Here is a 24,635-nt window from a genome sequence, read left to right as displayed (position 1 = left end):
TTCTGCAAATAATACTCATTTTCTGCACAAAAGAGAACTTTTCTCCCTCTCTCCCATAATCGAGTAAAAAAAGTTTGCCAGCCAGAGTTTGTTATCTTCTCGTGGCTTCAAAAACAATAAGAATTGACAATTGTTTTGACATTTTACCTGCAACGCATGTGAAGAAAACAACCCATAATTAACTACAATGAACAGTTGTACAAGAAAATAAAACCAAAATAATATTAAAATACCAAATTTAGCAAATGTCTAAAAATTAATAAATATTATGGTATTCACTGTTCAGGCGTAATTTTTTCAATATTAACAAGTTAATTTTCAAATCGGTCACATTTTGTTTTGCCAAATATACATAGTTATACATATTGCCAGATATGATTACAATTATTTCCAAAATCCCGATTTATAGGGTTTTATATGTATAAAAACTTTCCATTTGTATGGTATTCACTATTTTGTGCTAAATTTTTAATATTCACAACAGAGATACAAAACGAGACTGATCATATCGGTGGCGGCTGGCCGCCGCTAATATTTTACAAGCCGCGCCACCGCTGACTTCTTTCGGCTCGAAAGATAAGCCGATTTTTCGACTTTTCGTTTAATTAAACGTCTACTTTTCGACTTTATAAATTCTTTTCGATTTCTCCGACTTTTCCATTTTTTTGACTTTTTTCGACTATTTTTTGACTTTTTTCGAGTTTTTCCGACTATTTTAGAGTTTTTGACTTTTTTCCACTTTTTTAAAATATTGGACTATTTTTGACTTTTTTCTACAATTTTCGAGTTTTTCGGCTTTTTCGACATTTTTCGACTTTTTCCGAATTAAAGACTTTCTTCTACTTTTTTCGACTTTTTTCGACTTTCAGACTTTTCAACTTTTTTCGACTTTTATTAACAAAGTCGAATTTTTCACAGACTATAGTAGAGTTATCGACTTTTTTGGAACAAAATAGTCGATTTCGACTTTTTTCTAGGGTTCTATAAATAGACTTTCGAATAATCGAACTATCGACTTTTTGTTGAAAAAAGTCGAAAAGTCGAAGTCGACTATTTTGTTCCAAAAAAGTCGATAGCTCGACTATGAAAAAAGTCGAAAATATTCGGAAAAAGTCGAAAATAGTCGGAAAGTCGGAAAAAGTCGAAAAGTCGGAAAAAATTCGAAAAGTCGACTATTTATAAAATATTAAAAGTCGAAAAGTCAAAAAATCTACTATTAATTAAATAAAAAAAGTCGAAAAGTCGAAAAATCGACTTTTCATAAAATGAAAAAAGTCGAAAATTCGGCTTTTCATAATATGCAAGAAGTTGACTTTTTGTTTCAACTATAGAACCCTACTTTTTTCGATAAAAAGTCGATTGTTCGATTATTTGAAAGTCGATTTATAGAATCCTAATTAAAGTAGTGAAAAGTACTATTAATGTCTATTTTCTGAAAATCTTATATAGAGACAGGTTTCTATATAACAGATTATTATACAGAGATTCTTCAATATAATAAACGCTTATAAGGCTAATTGCTGAAGAAAAATTTAAAATGAGCGGACAATTTAGCCGCCGCCGAAATTTTCTAAAATAAGCCGCTGCTGCCGAACTTAAATGGTTGCGCCGCGAATGTAAAATTGGTTGTCAATTTTTTATTGTGAAAATTTTAAAGACATTTTTATTTTATTGCAAATGCGAAATTTTCTTATTAGAGTTGCCCCATTGTTAGAAAATTGTTGTCAGGTGGTTGTCTGGGATATTTTGACACTAAATGTCAAGTAGACAATTTTAGTATTTACAAGTTGTCAGTACTTTGCCAGAAACGAGCCGAGAGAAGAAAAAAAATTTAGTTTTTTCTTCAGGAGGGGGAATTTTCCGAGTAGCTTAAACTTTAGCAAATAATTCTTTGAAATAAATTAAATCAAACAAATAATAAAAATGGCTTGCAACGCTAGCAAAGTTCCCTTGTTGCGTGTTATTGCTGTAAGTAAAGAAATTTAAAAAAAAATATGTGTGAACACTTAGAAAAAGTCTATTGAGTGAGTCGCCTTAAGCATGGTTACGTAAATGTTAGAGAAACGTAACCATGAACTGAAATTTTTTCTCCACTAGTTTAAATCGGAAATAATTATTATATTTTGTTTAATGTTTGTTTAAAAAGAAACGCGGTTATTCTGCCAGTGCCTGTCCCAGACCAGTAGGACAAGCTGCCAGTGTGGAATGCAAACAATTGGACAACAAAGTTGTTGTAGCTTCGGCTGAAGCTCAATTGCCCGTATCTCGTGTTTCCGTAGTATTCCGGTAGGTGCTTTTATACATAAAACTTAAAGCAATTTGAATTATTATTTTAATTTGTTTAAAATTTTAGTGCTGGTTCCCGTAACGAAACCTACGACACCCAAGGTGCCTCTCACATGTTGCGTGTGGCTGCTGGTTTGACCAACAAGAATAGCTCCGGTTTCGCTGTTACCCGCAACATTCAACAAAAGGGTGGCGCATTGACTGTTACCACTGATCGTGAAGTTGTCGCCTATACCGTCGAAACTACTGCCAATCATTTGGAAACCGGTTTGCGCTACTTGCAAGATGTCATTCAACCCGCCTTCAAACCCTGGGAATTGAACGACGTTTTGCCCTTGGTCAAGACCCAAGTTGCCAACGTGCCTCCACAGGTTTGTTTATAAAATTAAATCAGTGTTTTGGTTATAAAGTAAAATATTGAAAATTTTAGGTCCGTGCCGTTGAATTATTGCACAAAGCTGCCTTCCGCACCGGTTTGGGTAACTCCGTGTACATTCCCAAATTCCAAATTGGCAAATTGTCTCCCGAAACTTTGTTGCACTATGTTGCCAACAACTGCACTGCTGCCCGTTGTGCTGTTGTCGGTGTTGGTGTCGATCAAACCGCTTTGGTTGGCTTTGCCCAAAGCTTAGAATTGGCCAGTGGTGGCAAGTCCGGCAGCGATTCTGCCAACTACTATGGTGGTGATGCCCGTAAGGATACTCCCGGTAATGTTGCTCATGTTGCCGTAGCTGGTCTTGGTGGTGCTGTCAGCAATGCTAAGGAAGCTTTGGCCTTTGCCGTACTCCAACATGCTGTCGGTGCTTGCCCTGTAACCAAGCGTGGTGCCATCAATGGTCCCTTCGGCAAAGCTGTCATGTCCGCTGTTGGTGATGCCAATGTTTCCTTCGCTGCCTTGAATGCCAGCTATGCTGATGCCGGTCTTTTCGGTTTTGTTGTCTCCACCGATGCCCAACATGCCGGCAAAGCTGTTGAAGCCGTTGCCCGTGCCCTTAAATCTGGCTCCGTCTCCTCCGATGATGTCAACCGTGGCAAGGCTCTCCTTAAGGCTGCTGTCTTGGAAACTTATGCTACCGACAGCACTCTCATTGGTGAAATGGGCTTGCAAGCTGTTCTCACCCAACAAGTACAAAGCGCTGATGCTTTAGTCTCTGCCATCGATGGTGTTTCTTTGCAAGATGTCCAACAAGCTGCCAAAAAGGCCGGTTCCTCAAAATTGTCTGTAGGTGCTGTTGGTAATTTGGCCAATGTCCCCTATGCCTCTGATTTGGCTTAAATTCTGTAAAAAAAAACTGCTGTGTTGTTTTGAAATTTTCATCTAATCTAATTTAATATTAATGTAATTCATAAATTGTAAAACAAACCAAGATAAAACCAAATTGAAGGCTAAACCCTTTTTAATGAAAAAAGAAAGAAAATACAAAATCTATAGATGTTTTAAATTACACTTGGAAGAGATGATCCAGTTAATAAATATTCTAGTGAAGTTGTATTAAAACGATCGATGTAGTGTTAAATTATAAAACAAAATAAAAGAAAAAAAAAAAAGAAAATTCTTAAAGAATTTTCAAATAAATTACATAAATATAAAGTTTACATACATGTTTGGGTTTAAAGTTTTAATTTTCAAAAAAATCGATGTTGGTTAGATGATTAGTTATTGTTTTTAGGATTTATCGCTTAAATAGAAAACTGAAATTTTTTCTAAATTAGATTCTTTGTTTAATATAGTATCGATAAAGAGAGTAATCGACACCTGTAGGACATTCTCTAAAAGGTCACTGGACTAAAAACCCATTTTGAATTCAATTGAACTAGTTACGACATATATTCAAAGGACTAAAACATTATGTAATAAGTACTTAGTGCATCCGGGACTAAACAAACGCCCATTTAGAAAATTCGGAAAAAACAATTACAAAATGGTGCCGTTTTATATTTCAAAGGATGTTTCTTTGTTAAAACCGCCAAAACAAAAACCACTAAAAGTTTAGGATAATAATTTTATTATAAATGCTGTAATATAAACATCCGATATATATTTTACATAATAGTTAATAGTACATAAAACTAAATTAAAAGAATATTATTTTGATCAAATAATTATCATATACATATACGTTACAATCCTTTAGGTATACTTTAGCTTTGGAAAGAACTAATTAATAAGACACAAACATAAATGTATATATAGAAAAATATCTTACAATCTACAAGACAAACAACAGTTTTATAGGGGGGATTGAGATGAATTTACGCTTTTGCTTAATTACAAAACTGCCACTACTATAATGATGACCAATAAAGTAAAGATTATCACCCAGTAACCTAAAAAAAGTAAAGAATCATTTCAAACTTTTTTTCTTCTATTTGTTTAAACTTAAAAATATCTTTGAAATACAAATATTCAATGATTATTTTAGATATGCTTTCTAGGAGCATATTAGATGGACAGTTATTACACTTATATACTTACCCCATGTGCTACTATCTCTTCTATTAACCAAACCTATATTTCTTGTCTCTATACTAACGCCTGTTTCCACTCTTTCAATAGTATTGGCCAAATTATCCAAAATATCTAAAATATAAATTGAATATAAAAATAATCCCATAATTTCCTATTCAAAACCTACCATTTTGATCTTCCACCTCTTGACCCAACTGTGTGGCCAATTGTCTTTGTCTAGATAAAGTTTGCGATAACGTATCTAATCCTTTATTCTGCTCTTCTAGCATACTAATTTGCTGCTGTTTTAATGTTTGTATATCATGAGCATCTATTATAGGAGCAGCATCACTATCCTCACCACTAGCAACAGCCGCAGATGAAGAACTAGGATTTTCTAATAAAGCAGCACGATCTTTATTAGAAGTGTTAGTGTATTTACGTTGCAAATTTTGGCGTTGCGTTTGTAAAGTATCCAACAAACGTTTTCGTTGAACAAGTTCCTCTGCAGATCTATAAATAATAAAATTTTTATTTAAAACAAAACATCTTTTAAAATTTTCCTCTCTCTTACAGTATTTTATTTTTCTCGGCTTCATTTAGTTTGAATTTAAGTTGCTGCAACTCACGATCATGTTGTCTTAGGCCCACCTGTATGGCTGTGGTAAAACGATTGTATTCAGCGGATAAATGTTGTTTGCCATCCCTTTGGTTTAGTTGCGATAGTAAAGTATTGCTCAAGCGTTTACAGGATTCAAACTCTGTTTGCCTAAAAATAGCAAAAAAAGTAAAAAGATTGTTTTTTATTAAAAAAATGTTTTTTTTACCAAGAATCTACATCAACTAAAGCCATTTTAAAGAAATTTTCTTAAAATTTAAAAGAATTTTTGGGGAAAAAAGAAAATAAAAATTTAATTATGAATAATCAACAGAATGATAACAAAAAACAGCTGGTGAGTAACAAAAAAAAAACAAAAACAGAGAGTAATAATTAACAGAGAGAGTGCAAGTAAATTGAAACAGGGTGGTGGTATTTGCGCTTCAAAAATGTTTTAAAATAATGAAATATAAAAAATATTTGCAAGGAAAATAAGGCCTAAAACTAAAAATAAATATATTAGGAAATTATCTTTATATTATTTTAGATTTTTCTAGTGTAATTAATTTACTTTGCTTAAAATATTTTAGCACAAAACAAGTAATTACTTTGGTAACCCTGTGAGCAACATATGTTTCGCATTGCTGCCAACCTGTACAGCTTAAAAGTGCAGAATTCATCTGTTATATGGCTGAATGCAGGTGTTATTAATTATAAAAAAAACATATTTTTTAAACTTATTGCGATGTAAAAAAACTAAAAAAGCAAAAAGCCATGTAAGGATATCAAAAATACTATGAATGTTTGAAATCCATTATATTTAATGCTTTGTATAACATATATTTGTAAGAAAATTCTCTATTTTACTCATTTTCAGTGAAACACATTACAACAGTTTTTTTTATTATAAACACAAAAACTTTTCGATCTTTTTATAATTTTTAAATCTTTATGATTGTTTTCTTTTAAATTTTACCACTGTGCTGCAACGAAAATATTCTAAGAACACTACTTTATCCAACCCTGATTCAGCTACAATACTGTTGAATTCAAGGCGAATTTACTTAAGGTGTTGTGATTTCAATAGCTGATAATTTGTTTCTTCAATTGACAGTTACGCATTGATGTTAGAGTTTGTTATTGTTTACATTTTTATATTTAAAAATTTACATTAAAACAGCGAAAAACTTTTTTTAATTATTTATGAAAAATCCTCAAAATATTGTAAACAGCTGTTGTATATATGACAATAATTGGTTTGACATGGCTGCCGACAATCGGCAACACTCTTTTATGTAAGTTATGGCTAAATTTTAAAAATTTTCATAAGTGGATTCGCCGCAATTATTGTTTTTAACATCAGTGTGTACCAAGAGCAAAATACAGGGAAAATGTTGTTGTTGCTGAACTACCCTATCACCTTATGTGAATTTGCCTTGAGAAAAGTTTTTTAGTGCTAAAAAAATGGAAAAATTTTCACTATAAGAATTTTCCCCTTTGCAAGAGTGTGTTATCAAGCCAGCTTACGCGTGTTACGTTGTTACCAAACAAAATAAAATAAAGTTTTCACAGCACAAGTAAAAAAAGTAAATGTTTAATAAAAATCCATAAATAAATTGCAGTAAATTTGAAATTTTAGCAGCAATAAATAGAAATTAAAAAACGCTACGCCTAGCAAGCTGAAATACGGCGCCAAATTTGCAAAATAAAACAAAAACAACAAAAAGTTTAAACAAAAAAGAATTTAAAACGCCTATAAACAAAAACAAAAGAAGTTAAAAAAATACTTTTCTAATATTTTCCTAGGAAGTTTTGTGAAAAAAAATATTAAAGCTTAACGTAGTAACACACGTTTTTGTGATCACTCAAATAGAAAAAGGAAATAAATAATTGTGTATTTTTCTTAAAACTAGAATAATAAAATAACTTAAAAAAAGGATTTGTTTTTCTTCCTACAAAAAGGCAAAAGTTCCAAGCAATTTTGTTTAAAATAAACTATTTTATTTATGTGCATATTTTTGTGTGTGTTTTTGTAAAAAAAAAATTAACGAAAAACCAAAAACAATTGCAATTTGCAAATAACTACAACAACAATAATAAGGAATTGTGAAATCTGTTTCTTCCTCCTTTATTTGCAGCGTAAAATAACGGTAAGTCTTGTATAGTTAAAACTTTTGTTGTTTATGCTGTTTCTCTTAAAAAAATAACATTGATTTTCTTCTTATTTTTTTTCCTTTACACTCCTTTTGTGGTTAGTTGTTTTGCCTAAGAAAAAACAAAAACATGTTTAAAAGAATTGTGTTAAAATTTCTATTCTTTGAAAAACTAATAAGTTTTAAAACAGCAGCTTTGTCTTGGTTTTTTTTCAGTTGGTAGCATCTATTGTAAGCAATTTTCGTTTTTGTATTCTTCCTATTACTTTTTAACTGTCCATTAGAAAAACCAGAAAATCGAATCTTTGAATTAGGTCACTGTGTCACAAAAACAACAACAACAAAGAATACTAGTCGCAGAAATACAAAAAGACGTCTCGTTGTAAAAAAACACACACACTCATTCCAACATGCACATTTACTCTCGCAGACATTTTTTGCACATTTTTGTTTGTTTTTTGGTAAGGCTAATTTAGCTGTTTTTATAAAGCACAGATTTTGTAATCAAATTGGAAAAGTTTATAGAAATTTGTTTACAAAGGTTATTTTAATTCCTATTAGAAAATATCTTAGAATTTATTATATTCTGCTTGCTTATTAGATATTATATATAGTGATTTAATTCGTCGCGAACACAACAATTTTGCTCCATATTTATGGAATCCGAGAAAAATTATCTTTTGAAATCGAGTTCACGTAAATAATTTCAAACTATTTCATTCTTATTAAAGCCAAGTAATTCGATAGAATTATATTTCTAACAAATAACCTAGAAAAAAAAACTGATACAAATATATGTGCCCGCCCGGGGTATGTTAAAATCTTCCAACATCTTTCTGTGACTCCAATCCTGGTCTTGGTTAAAGACAGATTAATTCTTTAGCTTTGGATAGAATGGATACCCCACAGAGGAGTGACCGTGAAACGAAGCATTAAAAATGTGTTGGTGTACAGTATACTACTTACGGGATGTATGTAGGGGTATGCGAGTTTGATTGTAATGTAATGGGTGTATCAAGTGATATACCATTGAATTTTCTTCCTTGTCCAAGTATGTTCAGGGGTTACTCTTTTCAAATTAGACTTACTACATACATGGGAGTAGTTATTTATATCGATTAATTAATTGACGATTTCATTGGCATTAAATTGAAAAATATTATTATTTTTTCATTAGCATTATTTTGTCTAATGGTAATGGTTTTTAATGAAACGATTTCATTAGTAATTATTTAAAAATAAATTTTCATTGCCATTATTCAACGGATTTAAAAAATGTACGAACATTAGTTCGAATTTCGAATATCCGAACATTATAATGTATTGTCATTAGGAGAATCATATATGGCAAATTTCAGCACATTCGGATTAGAAAACTAGTTTAACAGCTTCGAAAAATTTTCCTTAATATATTTTTCGACAATTATAAATACTAATTAAATCCGTTTTTGAAAATTCATTATCAAATTCATTAGCATTATCAAAAAGAGTTATAATGAAAAAATATAATTTTCATTAAATGGTACTTGAAATATTTTTCATTACAATTTTTTTTATAAATGGTAATGAAATTTAAATGCTTAATGAAAAATTCCCATGTATTACTTACTACAATGTGTTATCAGCGATATAGATGGTGATTAACGCGAAACACTTGCATTGACGGAGTTATTTTACTGTGGTCTTCTTCATCCACTGGATAGACTTGACACTGAATTAGGTGGTTATCTATGTACATGTTTGTGCCAATCCATTTACAAGAGATATTAATGGGTTCAGGAATCCAGCACAAGTTACTCTGTTATATGACTAAATAACATCTCTTGATATGACAACAACACCAGAGAGGGAATCCAGACATATATGGAAAGGAAATTGGATTTTAATCAAAGCCATTACATGAATCCTGAAGAGACCTCAACCAACTGACCAGCCGGGGTAAAGTCCTGCGAGCAATTGCCAACCGTAGCATGTCAAATCATTTCAAGGAAAGCCCAAGCATACATTTGATCATCTTCAGTTTATAGTATCGACAGACTAGAGGTATTGGTAGTACCATTGTACCATATTGTAATGTTACCAAAATGGAGATTTATTTCACTATGTTAACATGCCCCCGAAGAATGTGTTGTCAGTAAGGAATAACATGTCATTGACTTTTAATGGATTCGTATTTCTGTATCGAGCGCGACTCTTGGTATTAATGCCGCATCAGCTGACGCCATCCCATCGTTTTTGCATCTTAGAAGTTACGCAAAGGCACAGCAGTGTTCAGAAATCAGATAGCTTGAGTGTTTGAATGAGATGCTTGTACATTGTATCTGCAGAATTCTATACCAAACTCACTCTGTAGTTGTAAAAATCAGTACATTAGTAGTCATTGTTTGAGAGATTTTCCTGGTATAAAGGATACCACGGGATACTCTATTAAAAATCAAGATGATAGAAGAAAATTAACAAAAATTTATTATTGAAAGAAATTTATCACCCTTTCAAAATCGGCCTGCCCTCATCTAACAACAACATTGTAGTCAACATTGTTTATGTTCCTCAATTCTCCTTTTTCAATACTAACTCTCCGTCTCAAAGAAACAACAATTTACAAAAGCTAGTAAAAAAGTAGCAAAATAAATGACTACAAAAACAAATCTCTTTTATATATATTTTTTACTTGTTCTCCATACAACAAGCACTTGTTCTTGTTTTTCTTGTCATTTTGTTGTTGTTCTTCTATTATACTAATAAAAAAAACTGCCCATTTTTTATTATTTCTTCTTTTTAAGCAAGAGTAACAAAAGGAGCTCACACATAAACACACACTTTGTAATCTAACACTAACAACAAACTCTGTTTATGTTTTTTTTGTATTATTTCTTTAACATTTTTAAGATTTACTGGCCGGGTCGTTTGGTGCTGTGCCAAACAACACCCACCCCTCCATCCTCTCTCTCTTTTGCTCAGTTTTCTTTAAAAGACAACATTTAAACTGCTGCAGTGTTTCTTTCAAGCATCTAATGGACAATTTTAACACTTGCAGCAGCAAAAATTTTGTACACGTTTATAAAGAAGAAGAAAAAAAATAATAATAATAAAACTTGTTCTTTTAAACTTTTAATTTTCGTCCAGCAGCAACAACAAGAACATTGTTGTGATTGCAAGAGATTGTTGTAAATTGTTTTTTTTAAACAAACTTTCAAAGTAATTTTTTCTTAAATATTTTTAATTAATTTTTTTTCCTGCTTGCTTGTTGGTTTTATTTTATAAACGTTTTTCTTATACAGTTGTTGTTTTACTTCGTAGTTTGTTTTAGTTTTTCCCTTTTTTCTTTATTTGTCTTTACTCCATATTTTTTTTTGTCTTTTTTTCTATTATAAATCTATTTACCTTTGCTGGTGGCAACACATGTGACTTTTCTCATGGTCAATTTGTTATTGTAAATGCTGTTGTTGTTAGTTTATTAGTGTGTGTGTTGAAGTATGTGAACTTTTCATAATTGGTGTGTTTTTTTTTCTAAATTTATATGAGAAGCATTTTACAATTGTAAAATACAACAAAAAAGTAAATGAATGACTTGGCTCCCTCATGCAGTTAAGTAAGTAGGTAATGTTTACATGTATGTATGTAGCTATATAGCTGTATATTTGTATACCTATACCTACATATCTAAGAGAGAATGTGTTTACATTTATTTGTTTGTAATTTGATATGCTCTTGTCTTTTATTGTCATATATATTTTTTATTAAAATGCTCTCTTTTATATTTCAAGTGATCATCTTATTAAAATTAAATGTTGGTAATACAAACAGTCATCCCTTGTTTAGTGTGGGAGTGATTGAGGGGTTATTAAGTGTTAGGCTGACAAAAACATGCAAGTGTCAGGGATGGTAAATGGAATTTTCAAATTTTATAAAACCCCATTTAAAAGTGTACTTTTTTGCGTCATATTGTAGCAAACCTATATTATTGCAAATTTATATTAATGTAGAACAAAAGCATTTCAAGCCGACTGTTTCACACAGTTATGTAATCAAAATTTGCTGTACATTAGTCAATGTACTAGTCCATTGATAAGACTATAAGCTTTTTTATAAAATAGATGGGGGACTAGTCTATAACAAGATCATAGACTAGTACTAGTAGTAATTCAGAAATACTTTAAACGTTAAAAGTACTTAAAAACTATGGATTAGTCTCTCTGTGAACTTAAAGATAGAGTAGTCTATAATCTAGACAAAAAAATAGTCTACATATTATTTTCTGGTATAAAATAGTCCTTATACTAATCCAAAGAATAGAAAACGATCGGAAAAAAGTAAAACTAAAAAGTACTCTTTTTGTTAAATGTTGTCTAATTGTAATCTCTTCAAGGATTCTTTACAATATCCTCTTCCGAAGTAAAAATTTTACCAAAGTCTTTAAACTTTGTGTTAAAACTGAAATTTTTTTTAAAATAATTTTATATTTTAAAATTGTATAAAATGGGTCATTGGTGTACCACCATTGTACTTTTGAAGATCGAAATGTACCAAAAAAAAGTACAATTGTAGCAATTTTGCCAACCCTGGAAAGTGTTGACAAACGATTTGTTTAATCTTAAAGTAGATTTTAATACGGTTTTACATACTTAGGTATTTAGAAAATTTTATTCGATTGAAATATTGATTATATTTTATTGTTCCTTATACCACTTTTGTGGGGAGAGTATATTGTTGGGTTTGTGCTGATGGGCTCAGAATAGTTTTCTGAGCCGATACTTAATGGCTTAAGTATATCTGAATCAGGGTACAATTCAACCTAAATGCTTTATTATAAAAATTAAATCACATTTTTGTAACAGGTGTAGGGTATTATATGGTCAGCCTCGCCCGACTATAATTTCTTACTTGTTTGTATTTTGAGAATCTTTTCTTATGAAAAATTTAATTTAAATGCTAATTTTAAAAAATTTATTCGAATAAATATTTAATTCGAATAATTTATTTCATTTCATTAAAATTTTCTTTTTTTAGAAATAATTTTTCAATTCCGATTTTTATTAAAAATTGTTATTTGCTTAATTGGTGTATTTAGATCATTTTATTCGCTAAATTATTCTCTCCCTAATATTGCATTTCTTTTCTTGCAATTGCTATTAAATTTTTTAATTAAAATTTTACCTTTAATTGTTTCTAAACTAAACAAAGTATTTCTCTGTTTCATGTTAAAATTTTCGCCACAAAATTATTTGTTATCATAGCAATTAAATGCAAACATTTGTTGAAAATAAAAACAAAAGAATTCTAAAGAATTATTTTTGTACTAGTTTTGAAATGCATTAAAATTTCATTTAGCAAATAGACCCAACATTGATGTGTTTGCCAGAATAGAAGAAAAATTTACACCATTTCTAGAGTTAAAAAAAAATTTTACGAGAAAATAATTCTAGATAATTTTTTGTATTTTCTAGTGAAATTTAAATTTTCAAGAAAATCAAAATTTTTTTAAGAAAATTCGATTGTCTGGTGAAATTGTGTTATTTTTGTTAATTTCGATTTTCTATGAAAATCTATAATTTAAACGAAAAAATGGAAATAGTGTTAAATATCATTAAGGAAGGAGGAAAGAAAAATTAACCAATATTAAACATTAATGGCACGGATGGTAAAATATCAAATACATATACTGAACATTACAAACACACAAGGAAAACTCATATTCGCACAAAACCTGCAACTACACATAATATTCTATAAACATCCAAAAACATACATACTTGTGTATACCACCAGCAGTATTGCCAATTTGACTTTGATTTTCTCGTAAAATCTGACGTTTTGTGGGAATTGGGGGAAAATGCAGTAGTCTAGTCTATAGTGTAGTCGAGTCTATAGTCTAGTCTATAGTGTAGTCTATAGTGTAGTCTAGTCTATAGTCTAGTCTATAGTGTGGTCTATAGTGTAGACTATAGACTAGACTATAGTCTAGTCTATAGTCTAGTCTAGTCTATAGTCTAGTCTATAGTCTAATCTATAGTCTAGTCTATAGTCTAGTCTATAGTCTAGTCTATAGTCTAGTCTATAGTCTAGTCTATAGTCTAGTCTATAGTCTAGTCTATAGTCTAGTCTATAGTCTAGTCTATAGTCTAGTCTATAGTCTAATCTATAGTGAAGTCTATAGTGTAGTCTATAGTGTAGTCTATAGCGTAGTCTATAGTGTAGTCTATTTTGTAGTCTATAGTGTAGTCTATAGTGTAGTATAAAGTGTAGTCTATAGTCTAGTCTATAGTTTAGTCTATATTCTAGTCTATATTCTAGTCTATAGTCTAGTCTATATTCTAGTCTATAGTCTAGTCTATAGTCTAGTCTATATTCTAGTCTATATTATAGTCTATAGTCTAGTCTATAGTTTAGTCTATAGTCTAGTCTATAGTTTAGTCTATAGTCTAGTCTATAGTCCAGTCTATAGTGTAGTAAATAGTCTAGTCTACAGTATAGTCTATATTTTATAGTCGGTAAATAGTCTAGTATAGTGTAGTCTAGATGCTAGTATAGTTTAGTTTAGAGAATAGCATATAAGTCTATTAGATATATTTCTAGCATATTTTTCAAAAACCTAAATTTGACATTTTCTATATTATTTTATCACATGGTTTAACGGGAAATGGTGTTCTCTAATCCTACCTACAATCAAAAATTCTTAATAAATTGTAAATTACGAGTATATAACTCGTCGTTCGACAGACTACAGTTCGTATGGCAAACAGTTCAGTTTCTATACTCTATTTGGCTGTTCTCATAAAATTCTATGTAAAATGTAACCAACAAAAATTCTCTTCCCACATATAACAATGTTTTCTTGTTTTCTCAAATTATAAAATACACACACATGTAGTGTATCTAAAAGGGGGGAGTACTTAGGGGGTTGTTTGGGGGCTAGAGATTTTGTTTTTGCTATTTTAATGCCGGGTAGATTTCGAGTAAAAACAATAGCAAATATCATCGTCATCATCATCATTCCTTTAGGTTAAAATGATTTTGTTAAAACGATATTGCAATATAAACAATAAATTATGGTATAATTTTCAGAAAAAAACCAGGCACCATGTGTTTTGTGTGTTGTGTATGTGTGTGTGTTTGTGTGTGTGTGTTTGTGTGTGTGTGTTTGTATTAAATGCAGAATATTAAGGGTGGTGTGAGGAACGAAGATTTGGAGGTTGGGGTCTTGTATATGATACATTTGTATTTATGTTTGTGCTACTTACAGTGATTTGGGTGTTTTAAAGTATAAAATGTTAAAATGATACAAAGTTTTTAGGCCAAAAAATGGAAGAGTGGTGGTGGGAGTTAGAAGAGAAAGAAGTTTATAGTATTTACAAGGGATTTAGAATATGAGATGAGATTTTTGTTGGAGTTTTTTAGAGAGTTGCCAAAGGGAAGTTAATAAAGTATAGCAGGGAAAGTTATGAGGTTCCATAAAGGCTTAATATTAAAGCTGTGTGGGTTTTAAGGCAAGACTTTTTGTAAAGAGTTAGAACTGATTGTCTCCTTCGACCAATAATTTTTTTATTCTTTTTCGTAAAAGGTTTAAAAACGCCGTTTTATGGCCACATCTGAGAGTTTATAACAGCTCTTAGACCGTGTTATTTGTAAATTTTTCGAAAGTACTATCACTTGACTTTGAAATAAAGGTTTAAAGTCTATTATTTCCTCCTTCTCCCTCAAGATATGTTAACCTAAAGTTTTAAGCTACTATATATTTCAAACCCAAACCCTTGATGTACATTCGGATTTATCAAAGAGTAAAAGAAATGCTAGATTTTCCTCTTTTAAATATCCAAAGATATCCTTACAGAATTTCTACACAATATGTCTGAAGAGATTCATTTATCGTCTTATATATTAAGTCAAGGTTGCCTTAAATATCCTCATAATCGACGTCTATGCTATGTCTATATCATCTTATTTACTCTAGAAGAACTTCAGGAACTGATGGTTTTTTACAAAGCCTCGAGACTTTCAACAACTACAAGTACAAAATATTTGATTTGATCAGAAATCAGCTTGGTTAGGAGTACTAAAGTCGTAAGATCTTTCAAATAACTTTAAACGAATTGTTAAGACGATTATATAAAAAGCTACCACTGTGATCTCTCCAAATTCTTAAAGCTGGATTTTGTTGCTTATATTTTTAACTCTCAGTAATTCTCTTTACTATTTGGACCAAAAAAGTAGGGTTATTGGACATTGAATGCGATGTAGGAACAATTTACTCAAGTCTCGAACCGGCAACACTTGGGGTAATGGTTAAAACAAACCTTGTTAAAAAAGCTTGTTAAGGCTATACAATTGGATAGGTGGTATCTTGATGATTCGTCCCGAAAAGTTCGATATTAGAAATTTCCAAAACATAAGCAAATATCGAGTAAATTTGAAAATAATTAGTTTAAAGGGCGTCTCTTCAACAATTGAAATTGAAACGAATTAAATCAACCTGTAATTAATGGAAACAGTATAGCTCGAAATGTCAACCTGGTTAAAAACATTTTTAAATCCCGGATATTTCATTATCTTTTCATTTAACTCCCTCTTCAAAATGTTAAGGTTCATGGTGCCAACACTGATAATTTTTTCAATGCGAGCATGTGCACAAAGAACAAACGCACTCAGTTGTTGTAGTAGTAGTTGTTGTTGTTTAAAAATTTTTCATTTGTTTTATTTTTGTTCTTGGCGTTTTGCTTTTAACTTTTATAATCTCAAATGCAAATTTGTTCAACCAACAACAACATAAAACCCCACAAAAAGCAGCAGTGATGACGATGATAAAAACAACTATAACAACATTGCTGCTGCTGATGATGATGATGGTTAAAACCAACAACGACGACAACAATGCGATACCATGCTGTTTCTTCTGCAGCACTATAAAATAGGAAAAATAAGTGAATGTAGTATAAGTATATGTGTATATGTATGTGTTTTGTTGTTTGTTTGTTTGTTTGTTTATTTGTGTTGTGTAAATCTTGATAAGGCATTGCCTTAACTAAATACATGCCAAATCTCCTCATCAACCTGCTTTTCATTGCTGCTTGCTGCTGCTCCGTTATTGTATCACTAGGTTGCTAGTTTACTGGTTTAGCTTGTTACAATAAGCAACGACAACAACAATAACCAACATGTCTCGCTCGTTCTCTGTTGGTTTACTTTTTTTGTTGGTTTGTTCTTTCGTTAACATACATATACACTTACAATTCTTTGAATTCATGTAGTTTTTTTTTCATAGTTCTATGTTGTCTGTTACGAACAACCTTTGACACCTATTGACAGGAGTATTTTCTGGATTAAAGTTTTAACAGATTTTGGCTTTTAAACAGAAAATCGATTTTGTGAGAGTAAAATGGAAAAGTTCTTAAACAGTTTAAGAAGAATAAGAATAAATGGTATAAGATTATAATATAAACTAGAAAGTAAAAGGATTTAACAAAGTTGCATGGAAATTTGAAAGCTGTTTGAGTGTTTAAGAAAGTGTTTAAAAAAACTTCAAATATTTGTTGGGCATGTTTTTGAAAAGATATCATTCACACGATATATATATATATGAAGAGAATCATCTACTTCATAGACCCAGCATCATGTTGACTTCGAGAGAGTTATCTACACAGAGAAAAAACCCGGTACAAAAGTAACGAAAGTGAAACAATCCGTTGTCGAAAGTAAACTTACCACTTTTGTTAACATTTACGCAACGGATTTGTAGAAAATTTAAATAACAAAAAGTTATCATTTTGACAACCACGGTTGTAATTTTAAGAACGCATCGTCATTGTAACAACGCATTGTTGTCATTTAAATTACACTAAATATAATTTCGGCAATGCATCGTTGTGATATCGACAAAGAATTGTTATTTCGATAACGCAATGTTCTGTTTCACACCATAGCGTTGTCACTTTGGCAACACAATATTATTTTTTTTGATATGATAACGTTGTGTATTTTTTATATTTTTGTTGTCGATTTGACAACTGTCCTTATATACCTTAACAACGGATGTTATTGAAAAATTATAAACTCATTGGTATCAATTTGTGTTATAATGTCTTTGTCTTTAAAGTCTGTTTAACCTTAGTCTACACTGACGTTTTCTTGGTCTTGGTCGTCTTGGTCGTGGATTCTTTTATAAAGAAAAGTCAGAAAGGAACCTAGAAGTGATCGAGCTGAACAATGTTTTGGTGAAAGAAGAAGAAGTTAAAGCTGCGGATCGTTGAAAGTTTTCTTGAATTTGAGAGTCAATTTAAAGATTCTGAGCACAATCGAATATTAGCACTAGCCATAAATAAAGACAAAGATTATAATGACTTTAACCAGTTATTGATCTGATAAAAATTTGATCTTACCAAATATTTAGAGAGTGCCAATATTGTCAAAAGATCAATGGGAATCATTATATCAGGATTGTAAATCTACCCGATTGTTCTACATAGTACTTTTTCAACCACTAGAGACAACCCAGTCCTTCACCTTATTGATTATCAAAGAACTCGAGGTGACGCCCGTAAATGTACAAACGCTTTGATACTTGATCTTTGACCATTGCAGTACTGTTGCCATATGTCCAGCAAACATCAGTCAAATTTCTGAAGCATTCCTAGAATGACACTATTTTTTTTGAAATGATTAAAAAAACAAGCAAGTTGTATTAGATCAGGGATGTATTTTTATGTAAACACATACAAAAAAAGTGAAACAGCTGTTTTCATCTTAATTTGTTATTGATTAATACCAATCATGTAAACATAAAAAAATAAATCATATGACATTTATTCTCTTTTTTGTCATACGGATGGAATTTCATTTGACTTTACGTACGTAAAGTGTGATCGTGTGATGTGCCCTTTACAGGCGACACGCTGTGATAAGCTTGATATGATCAGAGTAAAACCTGAAGACACCACGTTGAAAGACAACTAATGAATATGATTAAATCCATTAAATCCATTATTTAGGTTTATTATCCAAAAAGTTCATAGAGAAATCATATTATTAGAGAAATTATTTGAGATATTAATTTTGGATATGTGTTTGGGTTGAGCTTCGCATAGCTCTAATTAATTCTAAATCTCATTCTTTTGATGGACCCTGTTGTACGGTTACACGGTTGAGGTGAGCTTCGCATAGCCCTTGTTCTCTTTTTTGTTCCATTCTTTTGTTGTCAACTTAATTCCAACATTGAGTGCCACATTCAGTCCCGTTTTGAGGGACCCTACTCCAAATGGTATTTAGCCTATAACCACTATAGGACGTATCCTATGTCTTATCGACTTTTATAGTATCAGTTTATATGATTCTCCGATCAGATCTTGGTGTTTTGAATCTGAGGAGTATTTTATAACCAGCAAATACGGATCTTTCGGTAAGAGATATCTTGAATATATCTCCTTTAATATTCCACATTAGTTTCTTTATTGATAATCCTTAAAAGAATAGGACAAAAACAAGAGAGAGCACTCAAGCACATGATTTTCGATAAAGAATTTACACCAATTTAACTTTTTCTCAACTATTACTATCTATTCCTCTCTATAGAAACATTTCTGAACATTTTAAAACCTGTAAATACGGATCTTTCGGTAACAGATATCTTGAATATATCTCCTTTAATATTCCACATTAGTTTCTTTATTGATAATCCTTTAAAGAATAAGACAAAAATAAAAGAGTGCTCAATTACAAGATTTTCGTGAAAGAATTTACACCAATTTAACTTTTGCTCAACTATTACTATCTATTCCTCTCTATAGAAAAACTTAATTCTCCATTAATTTAATCAAAAAATCTTAAATTACATTAAAATTTTTTAAATGTTTTCGTTTACGCTTTTTGTTTTTATTTCATTAAACATTTGTTTTTTTCGCATTTTTTTTCTATAAAATGTAATTGTTGTAATAATAACCCTAATTTAAGTGAGTGTGTGTGATTACAATATCGAAATACAAAGCTCACGTGCCGCGTAAATATAAACTAAGCGCTGCTGTTTTATTTTTGTAAAACTAAAAACAACAACTGCTGCTACTATTGTTGTTTGTATGTTGACGTTAAATTGCAAGCAGCTGCTGAGAAAGTGATGGTCGATTAGGAGGAGGAGAAGCAGGATGGTTGAATGTTTGGAGCCGCTGATGATGGCGTTGCTTACTTGGTTGGGTGGGTGCTAAGTGGGGTGGATTTATTTAGATTCACGTACGTATTCCACACCAGTTATCAACGTAATGTATCACGTTTTTTCATTTGTTTTTCTTTCCTACTACGTTCACACTAAATTTTATATGTGTTTACAAGTATTTTTGACGTTATATATGTATATATATAAATTTTTTCGGTTGCTTTTGGATGTTTTATCGTTGTTTTTGCTTTTATATTGCTTTGCCTTTGGCTTAAGTTTGACACTGACAGTGGCAGAGAGTATGTGTTGTATATAAATACGAGAATAACATACAGTCATTTAGTCAGACTATTGGTTTGACTCGTCTGTAATTCTGTTACATTTAGCCTATAGTATTAGTTAAACAGTCAAACAGCCAGTCAGCCTCAAGTCAGCCTTCATATAACGTTCATTTGCTCTGAAAAAGAGATGTTTTCTTGGTGATAATGATGATGACGTTATCGTTAATATGATGATGATAATAATGTTGGCGTTGGTTTTAAATGGAGAAGCAAAATGAACAAAATAGAAAATCGTGATAGTATAGTAAAGAAAAGAAAAGTAAATCTTATAAATTTATAATACATGTTTGTTGCTTGTAATGCAAGCGAATTGAGCAATAGCTTTTGTTTTTTTGCTGTTGTTGAAGTAGATTCAATGTGTTATACAAAAGAATAAAATATTAACTAAATAAATATATGAAATTTGCAAAACGAGAATGTGATTATGATGCAAAATAAATGAGGCGTAGCAGTAGCATTAAGCAGTTTGTAAAATTGCTTGTAGATTGAAGTAAATTCTTAACAATTAATCAAGTTTTTTTTGGCAGGTATTAAGGAGTCAAGGTTATCCGCAAATACTCTAGTTAGATTAAAATCACATTAGTCTTTTGCTAATATGGCTTGTAAGGATCTTACTGGAGAAATTTCTTCACTTATGATCCTGCGAACTATTAAAATTGAGTTTGATTAAGTTTGAAAGAGTTTTAAACAGGAATAAGGGAATAATAAATACTCTGTTCATATTAATATCACATTAAGAATACTTTCCAGACTAGACTCCCAGACTAGTATCAAGAAGAGCAGAAGTTCGAGAGTTTACGACTTCTTTGTGACTTGCAAGGTATACGCAAAGGGGCATTTTCGGAAATCACTGTTGACGGTTCATGTACAAGCACTTTGCTTAAGTAATTTTATTAATTATATTTTCTCTAAACATCGCTCTTTGTTGTCTTGTAATCTTCAGATCACATCTGATGCAATTCACAACCAAAACTTGAAGGAAGAAGGGGATTTTTAACAATAATTTGGGTGTGCGGAGATACAAGCCGATGCAAAATGCAAGTGATATGCAAGTGATACCAATTAATTTTCCTTCCTTGTGCAGATGTGTTCATCTGTTCATATCAGACTTACCACAGCGTGTCACTGTGAGTAAGAACGATGTCTACGGCTTATTGATGGATCGTGCTTCGGTCCACCGGTTACGTCTCTAGGTGCTCTTGCCGAATCAACAGAGTCATAGTAGTGTGGTTGTCTTACAACGTGACTACTTTGGCAAGAGATTAGATAGCTCGAGTACTCCAGCAAAGTACTTGCGCATGGTACCGGTCATAGCCAATGTGCAAAAATTGCCACCTGTGTCTTCATTGAAGACACAGGTGGATGAAAAAGACCACCGTGAGATAAGGCCGACACGGCAGGTGCTCACGTTAAAAACTCTCGACAGTAGTTTTCACTATTTTAATATTAGCACAATGTTGTGTGGCGACTCTTTTCAATATGCCTTGAGAATTAAAAATAAAGTTCAAATTGGTGAAATTATTTTCTGAAATACATATGCGATTTCAATCTTTATCGGCGGCTACGTTTAAGCCGGCTTAGCTTATGAGCCGCATCTTGTAAAATATAACCGGCGGCTAGCCGCCGCCGATTTGAACCGTCTCGGCTTGTATCTCTGTTTTCAAACCCCGTTTTTATACTTTATCCTATTATTTTATTATCACCTTATTTCCAAATTTAGTTCCACAGTCAAACCTATTAGAGATCCGTCAATAGCACTGTGAATTTGCATGAGTCAGTTGTTTTACCAATATTGCGTTCCTGCAAAATAGCCGTTAAGTGAACCGCAAATAGTCCATAGCCAAACTAGGAAAGTAGTCCGAGGAGTCTAATGATATCTTCAGTTTAAAGTCCTGGAAGGAGTGTGATAACAATACCATTAATAAGGTGACTAATATCGTCCAAAACGAGGCCCAATTCAGAAATACTTCCAACGTTCAAAAACCGCGGTTATGAAATCTGATGAAATTGTGTAAACAATAAACAGCTGTTGCATATACAATAAACTATTGTGAATGAATTGTTTACAGCTAGTTCACGATAGCAATTTTTCCTTCTATGATTGTTAGTGTCGTAGTGTAGTTTAAAAAATTATCCGAAGCTTTGCCGATCCGTCAAAAAAAGAAAGATTATTATAGTGTCTTAGTCTGGCTGCCAAAAGAAATTGTTAATTATCGAAAGATCCATCCAGGATTAGCTAAAATTTGTTGAAAGATTACATATTCCTAATATTCCCATTTGTTAGAATATCAATTCGTTCCTCAAAAGCTAGATGTGATTAAAATGTTTATTTTTAAATTTAATTAATTTTTCACAATTCCAAACACCAGTAGTAACTCTCCTATTTCTTTCATTTACATATGCAAATCCCATTTGTAACCACTTTACAACTTAATATTCAAAATTTTCGTCTATACCATGACAAATGTGTCTCTCTCCCTCTCTATTTACAAATTCTCATTCTCGCTTGCTTTTGTTACTCTATTATTATGTAGAAATTCTCTTATAAATTTGCATATAAATGAATACATTTTATTACTGTTATAGTTTATACTCCCCAGTAACCAGCAATAGTTAATCCCTGCTATCAGCAGTAGTTATTGTTTCTAACAAATCATATCAACTGTAAGAGTAGCAGTGTAATGGCCTAGAGGAGAGACGGTATCAAAAAAAAGCAATACTATTAATCCTTCCATGAAAACAATAACAAAATATACATACATTTTTCCGAGGCCTCCTAAAAATTTGTTAATCATCAAGTTTATCAGTCGCAACGGCAGCAGCAAAAACTTCATTATCATGGTTACTTTCTAAGGGCGATAAAGATATGAAGAGATGCTTGCTGCTTCGAACAAGAGCACATGGTTGGCATATCAACAACAACAACATTATCATCATTTCCATATTCATAGAATCTCATTTAAATTGCGCAACATCTCTAGAGATTTAAATGACAACGGACGACTGTCGACTGACTACTCCTACACACAGAATAAAAAAAGAATATCACAACAAAAATCACAGGCAGTATTTTTTTTGTATTTAATTTATAGTTGTTTTTTGTTTTTCACAACAAACAAAAACAATAATAAAAGATATTTTCACCTCCTTTTCCCCTTTTTTGCATTATTGTTGATTTCATACGATATTTATTCCCTATTAATAATAAAAAAAGCGGAGTTAGTCGATAAGACCCTAGTTAAGAAAATTAACTGACTAAAAGGTAAGACTAGAAATATTCCCGACAATTGCAGAGAATAAAGGCTAATGTCTGGGTTAACGACTAGACTATACATATAGAGTAGACTATAGATTAGACTGAGGAGTAGAATAGAAAAGACTATACTATAGACTAGACTATAGAATAGACTATAGACGAGACTATAAACTAGACTATAGACGAGACTATAGACTAGACTATAGACTAGACTATAGACTAGACTATAGACTAGACTATAGACTAGACTATAGACTAGACTATAGACTAGACTATAGACTAGACTATAGACTAGACTATAGACTAGACTATAGACTAGACTATAGACTAGACTATAGACTAGACTATAGACTAGACTATAGACTAGACTATAGACTAGACTATAGACTAGACTATAGACTAGACTATAAACTATGCATAAGATTCGTACAACGTATACAACAACACTCTTTTCTCTACCCCGTCGAATAATCTTTTGTTTTAAAATCGAAGCAAAATACAAAATGAACATCCATTTAACCTAATTTTACTCGTTACATTTTTTCTTCGCTCTTTTGTTCTCTAGCTTTAATTCTTTCCTTTCCTTCCTTCCCTACTACCACATGCTTATGATGAGGATGATGACGCTCTCTGGTTTATTAAACAACTTTATGAATGTATTGCTACTCTAGTTGTTGTTGTAATAGATTTTTACTAAATCCTTGTAACGGTTCAACAAATACAAAAATCTCTGTACATTCTCATACATAAAAAAACATATTTATTCCTTACTACATACATTTTTATCCTTTGTTCGTTCTATTTAAAATTCCCAATGGTCTAATTTTATTTTTGTTCCATTTTTTTGATAAGTTTTTTCTTTCGTTCCTTGGTCGTACTAATTTGAAAACAATCTGTTTCATACAAATTTTTTTTAAATTGTTTTTGTTGTGTTTTATATTTTCTGTTTTTTATTTAGTTGTTAGTACTTTTTGTTTTTTTCATTCTATCCATATTTTTGCTTTGGGAATAATTTTTGCAAGGAATGCTAAAAAGTTTCTGTGGGGGTTCTTTATTTTTGTGATGTTATGTGGTGTGGCTCCACTATTTTCTCATTCATTAGTTGTTAATATGTTGTGTTTTGACAAAACAACAAAAATTATAATGAAATTGGGTTGTTTTTAGTGTGTAATATGTTAGAAATTTTGACTTTTTTTATGGAAAAACAAAAACTTTCTACATTTTAAAACCGTCAACTGTGGAGTTCGACCGAATATTAGTTTTGAAATTAGGTCAAAATAGATTTTTTTATTCAAATTCGGTAAAAGCCGTGATATACGGGTGTCAGATCTTACAATGTTGTCAGTAAAATGTTCAAAAAATGTTTAATGCTTGTCTGAACTTACAAATTTTCTTTTGCAACGTTGTGAGAAAAAT

At 31.3% G+C, this 24,635-nt stretch overlaps 2 protein-coding genes and 1 long non-coding RNA gene across 3 annotated transcripts; 2 read left to right on the top strand and 1 right to left on the bottom strand.

The window, feature by feature from the left end:
• Positions 1-1,770: 1,770 nt before the first annotated feature.
• On the top strand, positions 1,771-3,882 carry LOC111686685 (cytochrome b-c1 complex subunit 2, mitochondrial). The gene is made up of 4 exons (XM_023449051.2): positions 1,771-1,968; positions 2,147-2,286; positions 2,354-2,657; positions 2,717-3,882. The coding sequence occupies exons 1-4, from the start codon at positions 1,924-1,926 to the stop codon at positions 3,560-3,562; spliced, it is 1,335 nt and encodes a 444-aa protein (XP_023304819.2). The 5' UTR covers positions 1,771-1,923; the 3' UTR covers positions 3,563-3,882.
• Positions 3,883-4,275: 393 nt separating this feature from the next.
• On the bottom strand, positions 4,276-5,704 carry LOC111686684 (syntaxin-8). The gene is made up of 5 exons (XM_023449050.2): positions 5,563-5,704; positions 5,310-5,504; positions 4,923-5,248; positions 4,763-4,867; positions 4,276-4,614 (listed from the first exon to the last, which is right to left on the bottom strand). The coding sequence occupies exons 1-5, from the start codon at positions 5,586-5,588 to the stop codon at positions 4,556-4,558; spliced, it is 711 nt and encodes a 236-aa protein (XP_023304818.2). The 5' UTR covers positions 5,589-5,704; the 3' UTR covers positions 4,276-4,555.
• Positions 5,616-22,667, top strand: LOC124419917. The gene is made up of 2 exons (XR_006940913.1): positions 5,616-5,688; positions 22,550-22,667. It is a non-coding gene; the product is annotated as an uncharacterized LOC124419917 (long non-coding RNA).
• The last annotated feature ends 1,968 nt before the right edge of the window (positions 22,668-24,635 follow it).

The sequence above is a fragment of the Lucilia cuprina genome, chromosome 5 (genome assembly GCF_022045245.1).
Source record: "Lucilia cuprina isolate Lc7/37 chromosome 5, ASM2204524v1, whole genome shotgun sequence".
Lineage (NCBI taxonomy): Eukaryota > Metazoa > Arthropoda > Insecta > Diptera > Calliphoridae > Lucilia > Lucilia cuprina.
Note: the sequence above shows the minus strand (reverse complement) of the source record. Positions and strands in the feature narration are given on the sequence as shown.

Bases quoted from the DNA above. Each gene is read 5' to 3' on its own strand.
- LOC111686684 (XM_023449050.2), bottom strand. From the start codon at position 5,588: ATGGCTTTAGTTGATGTAGATTCTTG. The intron at 5,249-5,309 runs GTAAGAGAGAGG...TATTATTTATAG, and splicing joins GCCGAGAAAAATAAAATACT to ATCTGCAGAGGAACTTGTTC. The intron at 4,868-4,922 runs GTAGGTTTTGAA...TTTATATTTTAG, and splicing joins AGAGGTGGAAGATCAAAATG to ATATTTTGGATAATTTGGCC.
- LOC111686685 (XM_023449051.2), top strand. From the start codon at position 1,924: ATGGCTTGCAACGCTAGCAAAGTTCCCTTGTTGCGTGTTATTGCT. The intron at 1,969-2,146 runs GTAAGTAAAGAA...TTGTTTAAAAAG, and splicing joins CCTTGTTGCGTGTTATTGCT to AAACGCGGTTATTCTGCCAG. The intron at 2,658-2,716 runs GTTTGTTTATAA...TGAAAATTTTAG, and splicing joins TTGCCAACGTGCCTCCACAG to GTCCGTGCCGTTGAATTATT.